Source organism: Aspergillus sydowii (assembly GCF_001890705.1).
Source record: "Aspergillus sydowii CBS 593.65 unplaced genomic scaffold ASPSYscaffold_12, whole genome shotgun sequence".
NCBI lineage: Eukaryota > Fungi > Ascomycota > Eurotiomycetes > Eurotiales > Aspergillaceae > Aspergillus > Aspergillus sydowii.
Genome location: NW_024467870.1, coordinates 164,508 through 179,475, shown reverse-complemented (window position 1 = coordinate 179,475; position 14,968 = coordinate 164,508). Strand labels below are relative to the sequence as shown.

At 51.0% G+C, this 14,968-nt stretch overlaps 6 protein-coding genes across 6 annotated transcripts; 3 read left to right on the top strand and 3 right to left on the bottom strand.

Annotated features, from left to right (window-relative positions):
- Positions 1–366: 366 nt before the first annotated feature.
- On the top strand, positions 367–2,077 carry ASPSYDRAFT_49111 (uncharacterized protein). The gene is made up of 5 exons (XM_040847778.1): positions 367–626; positions 676–823; positions 892–906; positions 958–1,084; positions 1,138–2,077. The coding sequence occupies exons 1-5, from the start codon at positions 579–581 to the stop codon at positions 1,925–1,927; spliced, it is 1,128 nt and encodes a 375-aa protein (XP_040698766.1). The 5' UTR covers positions 367–578; the 3' UTR covers positions 1,928–2,077.
- A 549-nt stretch (positions 2,078–2,626) lies between these two features.
- On the bottom strand, positions 2,627–4,245 carry ASPSYDRAFT_159085 (purine-cytosine permease family protein; the record flags this gene model as incomplete). Its single annotated transcript, XM_040842792.1, has 4 exons — positions 2,627–3,373; positions 3,420–3,771; positions 3,818–3,985; positions 4,031–4,245. 4 exons carry the CDS (start codon positions 4,243–4,245, stop codon positions 2,627–2,629), a joined length of 1,482 nt encoding a protein of 493 aa, XP_040698765.1.
- A 275-nt stretch (positions 4,246–4,520) lies between these two features.
- ASPSYDRAFT_49109 (uncharacterized protein) lies at positions 4,521–4,977 on the bottom strand. Its single transcript, XM_040847777.1, has 2 exons — positions 4,738–4,977; positions 4,521–4,678 (listed from the first exon to the last, which is right to left on the bottom strand). Exons 1-2 carry the CDS (start codon positions 4,930–4,932, stop codon positions 4,673–4,675), a joined length of 201 nt encoding a protein of 66 aa, XP_040698764.1. The 5' UTR covers positions 4,933–4,977; the 3' UTR covers positions 4,521–4,672.
- A 1,154-nt stretch (positions 4,978–6,131) lies between these two features.
- ASPSYDRAFT_49107 (DUF3176 domain-containing protein) lies at positions 6,132–8,250 on the top strand. The gene has a single exon (XM_040847776.1). It carries the CDS (start codon positions 6,211–6,213, stop codon positions 8,140–8,142), a length of 1,932 nt encoding a protein of 643 aa, XP_040698763.1. The 5' UTR covers positions 6,132–6,210; the 3' UTR covers positions 8,143–8,250.
- A 1,878-nt stretch (positions 8,251–10,128) lies between these two features.
- Positions 10,129–11,898, top strand: ASPSYDRAFT_49105 (uncharacterized protein). Its single transcript, XM_040847775.1, has one exon. It carries the CDS (start codon positions 10,171–10,173, stop codon positions 11,881–11,883), a length of 1,713 nt encoding a protein of 570 aa, XP_040698762.1. The 5' UTR covers positions 10,129–10,170; the 3' UTR covers positions 11,884–11,898.
- A 473-nt stretch (positions 11,899–12,371) lies between these two features.
- Positions 12,372–14,189, bottom strand: ASPSYDRAFT_34775 (uncharacterized protein; the record flags this gene model as incomplete). Its single annotated transcript, XM_040845279.1, has 6 exons — positions 12,372–12,495; positions 12,561–13,038; positions 13,062–13,439; positions 13,501–13,618; positions 13,673–13,801; positions 13,968–14,189. 6 exons carry the CDS (start codon positions 14,187–14,189, stop codon positions 12,372–12,374), a joined length of 1,449 nt encoding a protein of 482 aa, XP_040698761.1.
- Positions 14,190–14,968: the final 779 nt, after the last annotated feature.

The following is a 14,968-nucleotide window of genomic DNA, read 5'->3' as shown; positions in this document are numbered from 1 at the left end:
GTTTATCTAAGTTGTTCTTAGGACGCTGAAAGGCCAGTTTCTCGTTTACTGGAAAGCCGTGCATCGGCTGTATCCACGAAGGAAAGGACCAGCTAGCTCGGTCTTATTTCTTCGGTGATAAGGAATTTCCCGAGGCATCATCTCGCCCAGAACGGAACAGACAGACGCCGACATCCGACTTGGAGAGTGCGTTGCATCAAAGTTAGTTCACCCAGCGGCCTATCAAATTCCAATCTCGTTAGCTGGCTCGATCAAGTGCCCTCCTATGGCACAGTGGTGGGCGGGAGTTGGCGGGAACACTGTCGATCAGGACCCCGCGCGAGATGGAGTATGAGATACACAGAAGAGCTTGCAAGCCCGATGACCGGCTTTACCAAGGCACATTCTTTTTTGAGATACTCCGGGCCTCCGATCGTCTAATTCCTTCGTCCGTGAAATACACCTTTATTTGGGCGGGGGTGTGCGGAAAGATACTGCTATAAAGGTCTGGGATGCCCTCGTTGTTGTTGTCGGTATCGTATTTCTCGCAAGTAACTACTCTTCCTTCTTCGTATTTTCTACCTTCATATCTATCAACCATGTCATCCTTTGAAAATGGAATCGCAGTGATGAGGGCCGTCACAATGGTTAGTTTCAGGTGCTTGTCTTACTTGCTTTGTCGTTAATGAATCCCAGGCGCCGCTGCTAGGATACTTCCCTGTCGCCGCCCATTTTAAACTGTTTGAAGCTCTTGTAGAGTTTGGGCCACAGGCTACAGGCGAGGATGTCTTGGGAGCTTGTAAACGGAGACTTCCTGCAAGCGAAGATGCAGCCTCTGCTCCAGGTATATTCCAGCAGCTCTGTAAACAAAGAAAACCGTTCCTGCGCTGACCTTTATTGCGGGAATATCAGGTTTGGATCTAATTAGTACGCTCCGCGTTTTTCTCAAATGTATGGTTCAGTGCTCACACATAATAGAGGACACTTTACACGCGATGGCAGGCTTAGGCCTCCTTGATAGCGAGGCGGATAACGTGTTTAGTCCGAACGGTCTCACCAAACATCTAGCTGCGCATCCGTCTGCGGTACATGGAGGAGTCCACTTGTGAGTTTTGTCCCTATAATACCGACTGAACAGGAACTAATGTCACCGGCAAGCTCGACGGAGATGATGCTGGGCGCTACGTTTCTTTTCCCGATGTTGAAGGCGACGAATTTCGAATATCCATTCCGAGAATGCGAGACACCAATTCAGTATGCGCACAAGCTTATGGGAAACGAGGAGTATTCGAAGAAGCATACGTACTCCATCATGTCTGACGAGGGACGGATGGACAGCTTCAACTCATTCATGGTCGGAAAGTTTTTCAAGAGCCCGAGCAGTAGCGAGCGTTTGCAAAAGTTGCAGTATGATCTCGGTGCTGTGCTAGAAAGTGGTCCGCCGACGGCGACAAAGATGGTTGATATTGGTGGCGGCCGCGGGGAGATGCTCCTAGAGTTGAAGGAAGCATTCCCGCAGCTGCAGGCCAAGGATTTGGTCGTTGAGGAATTCAATGACGATTTGGGCGATGTGCCCGGCATTACCCAGGTGCAGTGGAATTTCAAAGACGAGAGCAGCCCGCAGCCGATTAAGGGGGCGTTGATCTACCACCTGGCGCACGTCTTGCATAACCTGCCAGACCTGGATGCAGTGCGGCTTCTACAGAGGATCAGCGAGGCAATGGAACCGCATTCGCGTATCCTGATTCACGAACTAACCAAAAGCAAAGACATGGCTTTGCTGCACGCTGCGATGATGATTCTCTTCGGTGGAAGGGAGAGGACACCCGAGGAGTTCCGGAAGCTGGCGGAGGCAGCTGGTCTGAAGGTCACATTCGAGGCATTCCCACCATTTGGAGATGGTGTGATTGAACTGATGAAGCCGGGTGCCGAAGAATCACTGTCGTGAACTCGGGGTATCCCTGTGTCGCGAACCCACGCATGACAAAGGAAGCAAGACCATCCGTGGCCTGATGAATGAATATAGACCTGGTTGAGTGCATACCCAGCCATACTCAAGTCATGCTTTAAGAATGAATCACATATCCTGCAGTTCCCACTCGTCTGGTTCGTAAGTTGTGTAACACGAAACACGACATCGCTTACGCATTTAGCTGAAAGAGAGATTCTAATTGAGGCTGCGTGTAGGGACTCGTGATTGTTTGGACGCAGAGTATATGATTGTAAGGTGGCGGCCAACAGGCTGGTTGGCTATACGTAGACGTGAGATAAAGCCGGTGCAGCGAGGGATCGTGCCTTCCGCATATGTTCTAATTCGCTCCTTCCTGAGTAATCGTACATATCAGGCCAGCAGGGAAGGCGCGACTCAATCACCGAAGGCTAAGGAAGGTGCCCAGTATATGGGCAAGAGCAACCCTCGTGATATCAACCTTGGAAACCAGCAGGGAAAGCACGACTCGGACGTAAACCGGATCAAGAGGGAACCGGGCATAATTACATGGCAAACGTCCCCCTGTGATTGATATGAACTGAAAATACATGGCCTTGTTTCCAGAGAATACGTGATCCAGCAAGTAGAGCAAAATATTAAACAACGGTATTATCATCGCCTAAATGAATAAAGGGCGTGCATCTTTTCTCTCCCTAACTATACGCCTCGAATCCGCCTTTCAGCCCACCTCAGTGGTGCATACAACAATCCAGCTAGAACCAAGGCAATCTCGAAGCCAATATCTCCCGTAGTCTCCGCGATAGGGCCCGTAAACCACGCCTGACCCATACAAGGCACAATCAAGCCAAAGGACAAGGCCATTGCAGCGATAGCAGAAATCCCCGTCGGGAGATATTTCGGCGAGTCCCAGTTCACCGTACTCGCATCGTAAGATGTACAATTCCCCCGGCGGAAGAGGAAGTGTTCAACCAGGACCACGGACACGAATGCCGCGGACCAGTAAGCAATGACGTACAGGAAGTTCTCAAGATTCGTGAAGAACGATTTCGCAGCCATAACGGAGACAGGGATTAGGATTGCGGTGTAGATTACGGAGAATACAAAGCGCGGGATTTTCATGAAGAAGGGGAGGAGGAGCTGGAAGTTTAGCGTGATGGAATACATGGAGGCGCCGAGGTTGCCGAGCAGAGAGAAGGAGAGGAGGACCGCGACGAATTTGCCGAACCCCCCTGCGGGTGAGAGCATCGATTCCAGGACGCCGCCGACGCCGTAGGTGCTGTAGCCGGTTGACCAGGCGGGGATCGAAGGGGTTGCTGCGCCAATTGCTGCGCCGAGGGTCATGAGCAGGACCGTTGGGACGAAGAGCCCTAGGTAGGTGTAGGCGAAGATGCGGGTGGTCGACACGGTGGGGGTGCAGTAGACGCTGAAGTCCGCGGCCATGCCCTATGATTGTTACTTTAAATCTCGAAAGGAGTATGAAGAGACGTACAGCCCATGGAATCAGAAATCCAGCAATAACACCGCCGAATGAAAGCACCGTGGCGGCCGTCGGTGGTACGGTCGTTGTCTGTGCTGAGAGATTGCTTCCACCGACACCGGTTGCTATAACGATTGCAACAAGCGCGAACAGCCAGCAATACCGCTCATACTGGTGCAGGAATTTGTACCCGCCAAAGGAGACGACCATCCCGCAGACGCCGATGACAACGATGCCAGCAGTGTCGTCAATGCTGCCGTCAGAGACTGCTGAAAGGGTTGATCCGCCTAGTACGCAGGAAACGACACCGAATCCGGCAATCGTGCAGAGATTCAGCGCTACGATAATGGACACCAGATAGTATCTACTGATACGTTAGCAAGATTCATCTTGACGAGGTGGAGGCATACCCAAATGTAAATCGAGCGTGAAGCATCTGCCGCAGCCCCGTCCGCGAGCCAAAGGTACTGAAGTACGCCGGAGGGACAGTGCAGAGCATATTGAAGAAGAGGATAACCAAAGCCGCATCGCGGAGACTCATCCCCATGACAAACGTGCCCACCATGCCGGTGATGATCCTGCGGCCGGTTAGCGGAGCCTAACAATGAGAGTGACAAGCATACGGCAGTAGGTTTGTGCTGAGCGTAAACCAAACAAAGAACACATTGATAAATCGGGTATCAGTCCGCTCCTCCATAGGAACAGGAGCCACGCCGCGGAGCTCAACGCCCCAGTTTGCAATTCGAGAGAGCCATCTGTCAGGTAGGTGAGGGAATTCGCCCTTTGACTGCGCCTCGGCAGCGGATATGTCCTCTGCAGGGGATGGTTCAGCGATCATTGTAACCTGGGCATCAGCAGCAGCAGCCCGTCGTCTGGTGAAGTTTTCTCTTCCAGTCTGTATAAGATGAGTCAGTCGGCGACTGCGGCGAATCGAGTTGAATTTTGCACACTAACCTCCGATTGGACAGTTCCCCGCGGAGCTCCCCGTTTCCCGGACCCTACCGTAAGTTAATAATTCCCCAAGCGAAGCCCCATGCTTTAAAATTAGACATGTTTACAATATCATAATAATCTATATGTCAACTAGAACTAGCTATTTTTGTGTATAGGATAGTCTATTCTAATATATTCTCCAATTTAATATTTAAAGTATATCAGTAGTGGATATGTTAGTATTCCGAGCTACCTGGCTATCTTCTACTTATACATGTTGTCATAGCCCTATTGGCCGGGATACTCCAGCCAACAACCGCCATTCGGGTCGCCTAAGTCTGATTGAGGTCTGTCAGATTGATCTACCCCATCCACATCTTCAGAGGTGAACACTTACACATTTGCAACAGCATTGCTTTCCACCTTCGCAATATAAGGGGAGTTCGGAATCGCCACAGGTACACATGATCTGGCACGTGTCGGCGGTACAGGATATACATTCGGCCCTCGTCAAGACGTTGGAATGTGTTTCGAGTGGAGAAGCCATGGCGACGCTGGCAGCGAAGCCAAGTAGGAGAAGGGTCACGCGCATGGTTGGGTTGCTTTCACTTGAAGGGGAAAGTGTTACTGTCGTCGTTCAGCACTGTCTATATCCATTGCGGTAGTAACGAAATGGGGGGGAAGGGGGGGGACTGACCAGATGGAAAGGATGGTTACCTTGGGACGTGGAGGACAGACATGTTCTCTTGCAAACCTGGCGCTTTATATGTGTTTTCCTAATAATGCCTGCCCCTGCACAAAGTCCTACCCCCGGCCACGGATGCCGCAGTATCCGGTGATTTATCTTGTTTAACCCACCGGAGTTGCCGCAGCTGCATCTATAATGGACAAATGAGGGCTCTACAATTGTTGGTGGAGAAGGGAGCCCCAAAAAGCAACATGGCGAGGTTTACCTAGAATGAACATGTGAATTTGACATGCTGGCTGGGATCAGGCGCAGTATCAGGAGCTCGGGGTGGGTTCTGTTGATTTAATTTGTCCTGTTGTTTCTTGATGTTCGCTTCCCCGCGTGCCTGCCAAGTGTTTTCTTTTTTAGTAGGATCCGACAGGACGAGATACCGGTAAGACATGATTGACTAGTCGGATCCATCGGACTTCGCGCCTGCCACACATTCCGAGTAGCCACTACTTGACAATAGGCGAACACATTTCAGGCATTGGGAGTCTTTCTATGATTCCTGGAGTGCATATTTTTTTTTTAATATCGTCGGTAGGACTGCTGGATGCCGGGCTATGTTAGTACCGGCAATATATGAAAGCAGGAGCCGACAGCTCAAAGTATCAGTAGTTATATCCACCGCTTCGTCATCACGTTTTAGAAAGGTCGTTAATTGGAACAGTAACTGGATTGAGTGGTAATTATGGTTGGCTGACTACGATGATTCCGCTGTTTTAAGTATAGAGATGTGTGATTGTGAGCAATCGTGCATGAAGTTGATCCTCGGTTGTGCTCAATATTGATGTATGTGAACTTCGATGGTCGGGTCGCAGCTCGCTTGGGGAATTACGATCATGACTCCGCGGGTATCTACACTATTTACAACGGGGATTTAGATATACTGGTGAACTGCTAAACGGTGCATGCTTTGGTGCTCGATTCTGTCCCGTCATAAGGATCGACACGCCTATACCGGTAAGCGCAAACGAGAAGTGGATTGTTGAGGCTCAGCGGCCCATAGCCACAATGTCAAGACCCCAAGTCTCGTGTCCCCTTTTCACCCTTCGCTCCCCCTCCGTTGCATGAGAGACCGTACTCAACAATCAACACGCATATGCGGCAGACTTCTTTGGTGGTCCACGCGATGTCACAATGCCTTCTCGTTCGCCATCCTCCGCTTCACGCGACGGCCTGAGCAGACCTGACCTTGGGTTCGAGCGGTTCGAATACCTGGCCAGTCCTCGTGAGCCTGCTCATAGCAGTTCCAGTGGTACTGAAACAGGCCTCCCAGAAACACATAACACGCATGTGCATGGACGGGACCCGCAAAAAGACACAAAACCAAAGCGACCTGGGTATGATTGGGATGGCTCTTGGGCATGGGAAATCGCATCTGTGGCCCTGTCCGTCGTGGGCATTGCTCTTTTGGTTGCCTTTCTTGTCACAATAAACAATACGCCCTATGGGGACTGGCAATATACAGCGTCCCCTAATACTGTCGTGTCAATTATTGTCACCATTACCAAAGCCGCATTGTTCGTCCCAGTGTCATCATGTCTCGGTCAACTCAAATGGAACCTATTCCAAAGTCCAGTGCCATTATATCACATGCAGGTTCTTGACCAGGCAAGCCGGGGTCCCTGGGGATCCTTGGAGGTTTTACTGAGGGGAATATTTGGCTCGAAAACAGGAATCCTGACTTATGTCGGGGCGTCCCTTACGATCCTCGCTCTTGCAGTGGACCCATTTGCACAGCAGATTTTGACGTTCCCTTCACGAACCGTTCCTGCACTGAATGCCACTGCGTTTACCCAGACCTCACATAGCTGGTATTCTACTGTAAGTGATGTAGTTTATGAGCTCCCGCCGAGGCTTTTAACCGCAGTATTGAGCGGCCTCATGCAGACACATAGTCCTCTTGAGCCTCAATGCGATGCAATGTCTTGCGAATTCCCAGAATTTGTTGCACTGGGTTTGTGCAGCAAATGCGAGGATGTCACAGCTCGAACAAGCCAAAAGTGTGGGGTGCCTGAACATTCCAGTTTTGAGGATCCAACAGGTACCTACTACCACCCTGCCTTCAACGACATCCCTCTGGATTGCAACTACCAATCCCCGAGTAACTTCTCTTTCCATTTTGGTGCTCCTCAGTTGACGCAACTCGGCGATCTCAATCGGCCTGAATTGTCTGAATACGAAAATATCTGGTTGGATATGCGGTATTGGAGCTCCCGCCCAATGGAGGGCAACCCGATTCTCGACATTGAGGACCCAATTACCTCCCTCATTGAGATAGACTATACCAACCCGGTTCCCTACACTATATCCAACGCGACAGCTCCCCCACTAAAGCCCTTGGTAACTGAATGTGCGGTATACTTTTGTGAGCGACGATACGCAGCGACATCCTACCGGCCTGGTGACCAACGCAGCCATCCAGGCCGTGTTATTGAGACACAACAGCTCATTGGTCCTGATGCCGAGACGCAGAATCGCACACGTTTCGTTACAGGAGGTTACCAACTCAAACGACCCAACGGATCAGCAAACCCATCCAAAGACCCGAAATACTCCATTGACAAGGTGTCATTCACCAGTTTTAATGCTACACTGGCGAACCTTTTCAATAGTACGGTTGTCATCGGTGGGGAGGTATCAACGTCAGATACGTTAAAACTGGCAACAATTCTACGCAGAGGTAACTTCAGCCAATTACTCGATTCAATGTCCACCAGCGTCACTGATACCATTCGCACTAATGACTACGGTATCACGGTTTCCGGGGAGGGGCGTCGAGACGAAACATTCATTCATGTCCGATGGCCGTGGATCATTCTTCCCGTCGTTGTTACTTTGGGATCAATTGGGTTGCTTCTGGGGACTGCAATAGGAAGCAAAAAAAAGAAGGTCGCGCTATGGAAGTGCATGGTGCTCCCGTTGATAACAAGCCACTTAGATACGACACCGGAGAATGGGATTGCGTCTGTGCGGAGAGTGGATGGAATGACTGATATGTCGAAGAAGATGCGCGCTGTGGTGGTTCAGGATGACGGCCCAATCACCTTTAAGGAAAAGGAAAATTAGCTATGTATACCAAACATGTACCATATAGACCAAGTAATACCAGGTCTATGACGCCGACGGCGAACCTTGTGTATACCGTGATGCGAAACCATGAGATCCTTTCTTATAACGGAGACGATCAAATTAATCACTGCCGAGACCCCGCAGACATCCTGCACTAAACGGTATCCCCGGTCTCCGCGGTATTCCGGACGTGGACCCATGCATCGGCGCCGTGGGGGACATACGGCTCTGCTGATTCCGAATACTTGGTTGGTCGTTACCAGATCCTTTCTTAGCCCGTATACTTCTTCCGCATATCGTTGGCCAGCCCAAAATATGTGCTCTGAAAGAGCATGAAAAGCAAGTCACAATCCAGGCACCAAAATTCAAGGCCGCCATGTGAACGATCAATCCCGGCAAAGTCCTCATCCCCAGAAATGAAGCTCGGGGAATCCTCGGGTAAATTCTGGGCCTCCGATCTGATCTCCACAGTAAACGATGGGCGAACGAGCTTTGAAATAGAGATACCGTCCCGTCCGCCTGGGACTAAAGGAACACCGGCGTGGTGCTGAGTAATGTATTATAAAATGTTTATAGCTTCGTCTGAGGCCGGTGGAATTTTCATCCATTTTGGGAAGGTCGGCAAATTATCGGGACCATGTCTGATCGAAGACTACTGCTCCCCGCCAAAGTTTGGTCCATGGAAGGCTGAAAAGGCAAGAATATTCATCCTCATTGTTGGGGTTCATGCTTCGTCAGTTGTACGGAGGACGTGTTTGGATTTGTTTCGCATGGGACGTCTGCTCACTAGTAGATATCTGAGGAGACTGACGTGAATGTCACTGTTTTGTTCTCTGCGTATGGGCCATTCGGATACAATTGATCGATAGGAGCAAGATGTCGGTGATCAAAACCGAGTCCGAGTCCCAGGAACCAACGGACCGTTTGAAAACCTCGGCACATCGAGTCACTCACAGCATTGGACGGGGCATCTGTGGGGGGTTTATGTGGAGTTAGAACTTGGCAGAGTCTGGAGTCCCGCAAATGCAATATGTCACCGTGGGGATTTGGGGTCACGTCGAATGAACTGGGGGCTCGCAATGTAACGGTCTACTCCATACGGGTCAGATTGTGGGTTCCAAAACAGAATGTCAGCTTCTTGAGTACGGCACGAAATAACGGCATTCCGATGTTGTGCGATTGGACCCGCCCCATACGCCGACTGTCAGTATTAAAGGCCCGAACTCTGCCACTGAGAGAGCTGGAGCATGCGTCCTGCTTTCTCTTATCTGGGGCAAGATGAAGTTGACAATCCCTATCCTTGCCGCAGCCCTACACCTGATCGGTACCACCTCCGCTCAGAGCGAAGCTGAAATTGCTACTAATCTCGAGCGATACTGGTCATATGGCAGATACGACCCAGTATATCCAACACGTATGTCCCTCTTCCAGTATATATGGCCTTGACTAACTCAAACAGCTGAGGGAAATGGTCTCGGAGACTGGGAGTCGGCCTATGACAAGGCTAGAGCCCTTGTTGATCGGATGACGGACGAGGAAAAAAACAACATCACATATGGCTTCGACTCTACCACCGGGTGTAGTGGCATGTCGGGAAGTGTTCCGCGCATCGGGTTTCCTGGAATGTGTTTCCAGGATGCGGGTAACGGTGTTCGGAATACCGACCTGGTGAATGGATATCCGTCTGGAGTCCACGTTGGAGCGGCGTGGAATCGTGATCTGGCCTATAAGCGCGGTCACTACATGGGCGCTGAATTCAAGCGGAAGGGTGTCAATGTTGCCCTAGGTCCGTTGGTTGGGCCTGTCGGTCGTGTCGCTAAAGGCGGACGTAACTGGGAAGGATTTAGTGTCGACCCGTGGTTGGGAGGAGCTCTGGTTGGGGATACTGTACGCGGCATGCAGGAGAATGTCATTGCCTGTGTTAAGCATTTAATTGCGAATGAGCAGGAGACTAGGCGAATGCCACCCTCGCGGCTGGATAACTCGCACAACCAGTCTCTGTCGTCAAACATTGACGACAAGACAATGCATGAGCTCTACCTTTGGGCCTTCCAGGATGCAGTCAAAGCCGGTGCTGGTTCAATGATGTGCAGCTATAACCGTATAAACAACAGTTACGGCTGCCAGAACAGCAAGTCAATGAACGGTCTACTCAAGGGCGAACTCGGGTTTCAAGGCTTTGTCGTCACTGACTGGGGTGCGCAGTACACTGGGATCGCCAGTGCCCAATCCGGTCTTGATGTAGTGATGTCGAGCTCAAAGTACTGGGAAAATGGCACGCTTGCCACTGCTGTGCGCAACGGATCTCTTGCTTCCACGCGTCTCGATGACATGGCCACCCGGATTGTTGCTACTTGGTACAAGTACGCTGAGCGCGAGAATCCAGGCCATGGTATCCCTGCTGACCTCACTGCACCGCATGATCTGGTGGAAGCCCGGGATCCCAAGTCCAAAGATACAATCTTTCAGGGCGCCGTAGAAGGCCACATCCTGGTGAAGAACACTAACGATGCTCTTCCGTTGAACAAGCCCAAGGTCCTCTCGCTCTTTGGATACGATGCAATCGCACAGTCCTCGAACAGTCTTACTCCAGACGCAGGTACCTGGGTCGCGGGTCTTTCCAATACGCTCACCTATCCTAATGGAACCGCGGTCGATAGCGGCATTTTGCAGTACATGTTCCTCGGCAGTGCAAGCCCTTGGGAGATAGGGCCCGGTGTATCGTTAAATGGCACGTTGATTACCGGTGGTGGCTCAGGTGCCACCACGCCAGCGTATATCGACGCTCCCTTCGATGCATTTCAGCGTCAGGCTCGCGAAGACAACACCTTCCTCACCTGGGACTTCATGTCGCAAAGCCCAGCCCCGAACGCCGCTTCAGATGCATGCATCGTGTTTATCAACGAGGCCTCCGCGGAAGGTTGGGACCGTCCACATCTTGCAGACCCCTATTCCGATACTCTAGTTGAGAACGTTGCCTCGAAATGCAATAACACCATGGTGGTCATCCACAATGCTGGCATTCGTCTCGTCGACCGCTGGATTAACAACGATAATATTACCGCCGTCATCTTCGCCCATCTTCCGGGTCAGGACTCTGGTGGCGCCCTCGTTGATATTATGTACGGCAAGCAGTCACCATCTGGTCGGTTGCCTTACACTGTAGCAAAGAATGAGTCTGACTATGGCGCGCTGCTGGATCCCGACATGCCTGACCGAGATTACAACGGCTGGTATCCGCAGTCAAACTTCACGGAGGGTGTGTACATCGACTACAAGGCATTTGAGAAGCAGGGTATCGAGCCTCGGTACGCCTTTGGCTATGGTCTTACCTATACAAATTTCAGTTACTCTGGCCTCGACGTCGAGGTCATCCCTGGAGTTGACAAGGGGTATATTCCACCGGGGACCGAGATCCAGGAGGGCGGCCTCCCGTCTCTCTGGGAAGTCGTTGCGACGGTGAACTGCACTGTTGAGAATACCGGGAAAGTAGCCGCCAAGGAGGTGGCCCAGCTGTACCTTGGTATTCCTGGGGGCCCGGCGAAAGTTCTTCGAGGATTTGATAAGCAGCTCATTAAACCGGGAAAGAGCAGTTCGTTTACATTTGAGCTGGCCCGTCGCGATCTGAGTACTTGGGACGTGGAGAAGCAGACCTGGGGACTGCAGAGTGGTGATTACAACGTTTATGTTGGGAAGAGCGTTTTGGATATCCAACTGACGGGGAAATTGACTATTTAGCCATGGAAGTAGACTGTTTAACGAGTTAGAATGTAACGTTATAATGAAGCCAGGCACTTCTACCTCTTAGATTTGTTGTTTTATCATCCAATGCACCTTCAATCGCGACACGCGAGTGGGGTATTCGCTGGTAGAAGTCAATCTTTGGACGATCCTCATTGAAATTCTAGGCACCGATCCTCTAGTACGATCTGGTACAAAGTAAAGTAGTCGCAGCGTTTACATTGGATTCTTCATAGGGTATTATTCACCCCGTCAATATCAACAACAGGAACCTGTTGCTGCATCCAGTCCAACTTGGGCGGGTGTGTTTACACATGACTAAGCGGAGGAACACGCGTGGATAAGATAAGCGATCATTCGATAAGATAAGCTACGATAAGCACTCGGTCACCTCTCTTAATCCTCTACACACTCCATCCAGTTCTTGAGCAGTGAAAGCATCATATTCCATTGGAACTATCGCCGTTGCTATTAATGACTTTCTCTCAAATTGTGTACCGGAAATCAGGGGATCCCTCGAGAATCTTCTCCCCGCGATCAGCCTTGCGGTTGCTTATCCAGAAATGAAGGCTCAGAGCTGCCACCACAACGAGAAGACACAGCTGACATCTAAACCGATGGGTTAGTCGTACATTCCAAAGCGTTAATAGACGTTACGATGAGGGAGCACTCACGTTATGACAGCCCAGATGCCAGGGATATAATCCGGCGCATCCTGCGACCGAAACACCAGACTCCCCGCAATCCCACCAATCCCACCAAAAGCAACAAGTGTGGCACTAGCAAATGCACGGGTCCACTGCCCCCGAATATTGTTGGCCTGGTATGCCATACAGGCTGGGATATTGGCATTCACTCCAGCCGTTGTCAGGAATACGCCGAAGAAACGGACCGCTGAGCTCTCGGCGAAACCCATAATTGGGAGCCCGATCAGGGTGACCACACTGTTGAAGGCCAGAATTGGCGCGCGCATGCAGTACTTATCTCCGACCCACGAGGTTGCAACCATGAGAATTCCAGCGAGGACAAATGGGGGTGCGACGAGACACTGAGCTGCTCCGACGCTGAACCCCATATTATCACGGAGGATGATTGGCAGGAAGTACGCGATGCCATAGGACAGGGTCGTCAGGGCACTGATGCAACTGTCAGCTAAGTGAGGGTATAAGGCAAACCCGGGGGAACCGACAAGAAAATGAATGCAAACGCCCAGATCTTTAGATCCAATGCTGGGCGGAGGAACTTGCCCAAACTGAACGGCTCTGGATTGGCGTCTGCACGATCCCTGTTCAGTCGGCGGAGGACGAAAGCACATTCTTTCTCACTCAGGAAACCCCATGCTTTAGACGCCCTATCAGGGAAGTCGACGACAAAGATCATGCATAGAATGCCGATGATGAACGTCAAAACTGCCTGCATAATGAAAATCCATTGCCACCCGTTCAGGCCTTGAAGTGGCGCCATCTGGCTGAAGCCAAAGGCGAGAATACCGGAAAGAGCAGATGCAACACAGCCGATCAGGTAAAAGAGTGAGTAGCGCTTTTGGACCTCATCTGTGGAAGCTCAGGTTAGCTTGCTTCGCGTCGTCGACAATTGAAAGAGCCAAGTACTAACAACGCGAGTACCAGCACGACAGGAGATAAACCGAGCCGGGAAAGAAACCAGCCTCTAGGAGACCAAGAAGCGCACGCAACCCAGCCAGCGTCTGCCAGTTCGGGGAGTATGCGAACCCCTACAGAGAAAGGACAGTTCAGTACAATTCACGAAGACAGAATGAGAGCCATACAATTAGACATGCTCCCCAGGTCATCACTATTGAGGAGATGAATGTTCGAGGTCCGATCTTTCGAATAATGGCGGTTGCTAAGGGCTGGAATACGATGTAGGTCACGAAAAAGACCAGCACCATGATAGACTAACATCAAGTCAGTGAGCTGTTTCAGCAGTTGTGTAAGTGCAGAGCACAAACATATCGAAACCCGACCGCCAACTCAAGATCCTCCATCATTCTAACACATAAACTGTCAGAAAGGCGCTTCAGCACAGGGTGATGCATAATGTTACCCAGTAATTGCCGCTACCGACACGTTTGTACGATCCATCAAACTGATGCAGTATGCGGCACCTATTATTATGACCAGCCGGCGGTCAACACGATGGACGATCTTCCGCTGTTCTTCATAGGTGTACTCCTCGTCATCGTCGATGTCAACCACGCGTTTGGTTTGCGGGAGACTATCGACATATTCAATCTTCTCCGCAGAGATTCGCTCAGCGGAGACCTTTTCAATGTCGTTCACCATATTAGAAGATTTCACCTGGAGTGCGGACTTTTGAAGAACATTCGAGGGCTACCGGGTTGGACAATTTCACGGCGAATTGGACCTCTTTATACCCCTATCAGCCAAGCAAATTCAGGACAGCTAGCTGCATCTTCCTGGTGTCACCCCAGGTTTCCTCGCGATAGGGGCAAATTAGCGCGGGTGCCAGCGGGGGACATAGGAGGGGGTCCCTTGGCAACGCCTCCCCATTGTTGAAGACATCAGCAGATCGTGATGTCAAGATCACGACCCGAGCACATATCGTCTGCAGAATGCTCTGTTTTGCGCTCGCACCTACATCTACAGCAGAGCACATCCTCGGCACCTTGTCGGTTATTCTACGACGTGGTTCAACTTTTCAAAGTTTAACGCCACTGACAGTCTCGCCCTGGCCACTAGTGCGAAGGGTGCTTCCCCGGATCCGGGGCAGATGCGCAGCTATGTCGGGGGTTATTGTCCAGTATTATCCGGGATTGAAGCATGATGAAAACACCAGTGTCGACTGATATCGAATAGACGTGGACTGGCACCATCGCAATGAAACTCGAAGTGAGCGAGTCATTTCAGATTCATCTCTGCAGCGAGGCTTGATACCAAGTCTCAGCTGTGTCTACCCCGCATTGCACTATGACAGCCATGGTCCATTCCCCACTGCCGGCCCCACGCAAATCCCCAGACATCAAGCTCTCTGCGACTTGTCGAGTCTTGATCTCCGGTAGCGACAACCCAGAAGAGCCCGGCCATGTCTAGTCGTGTCGCCT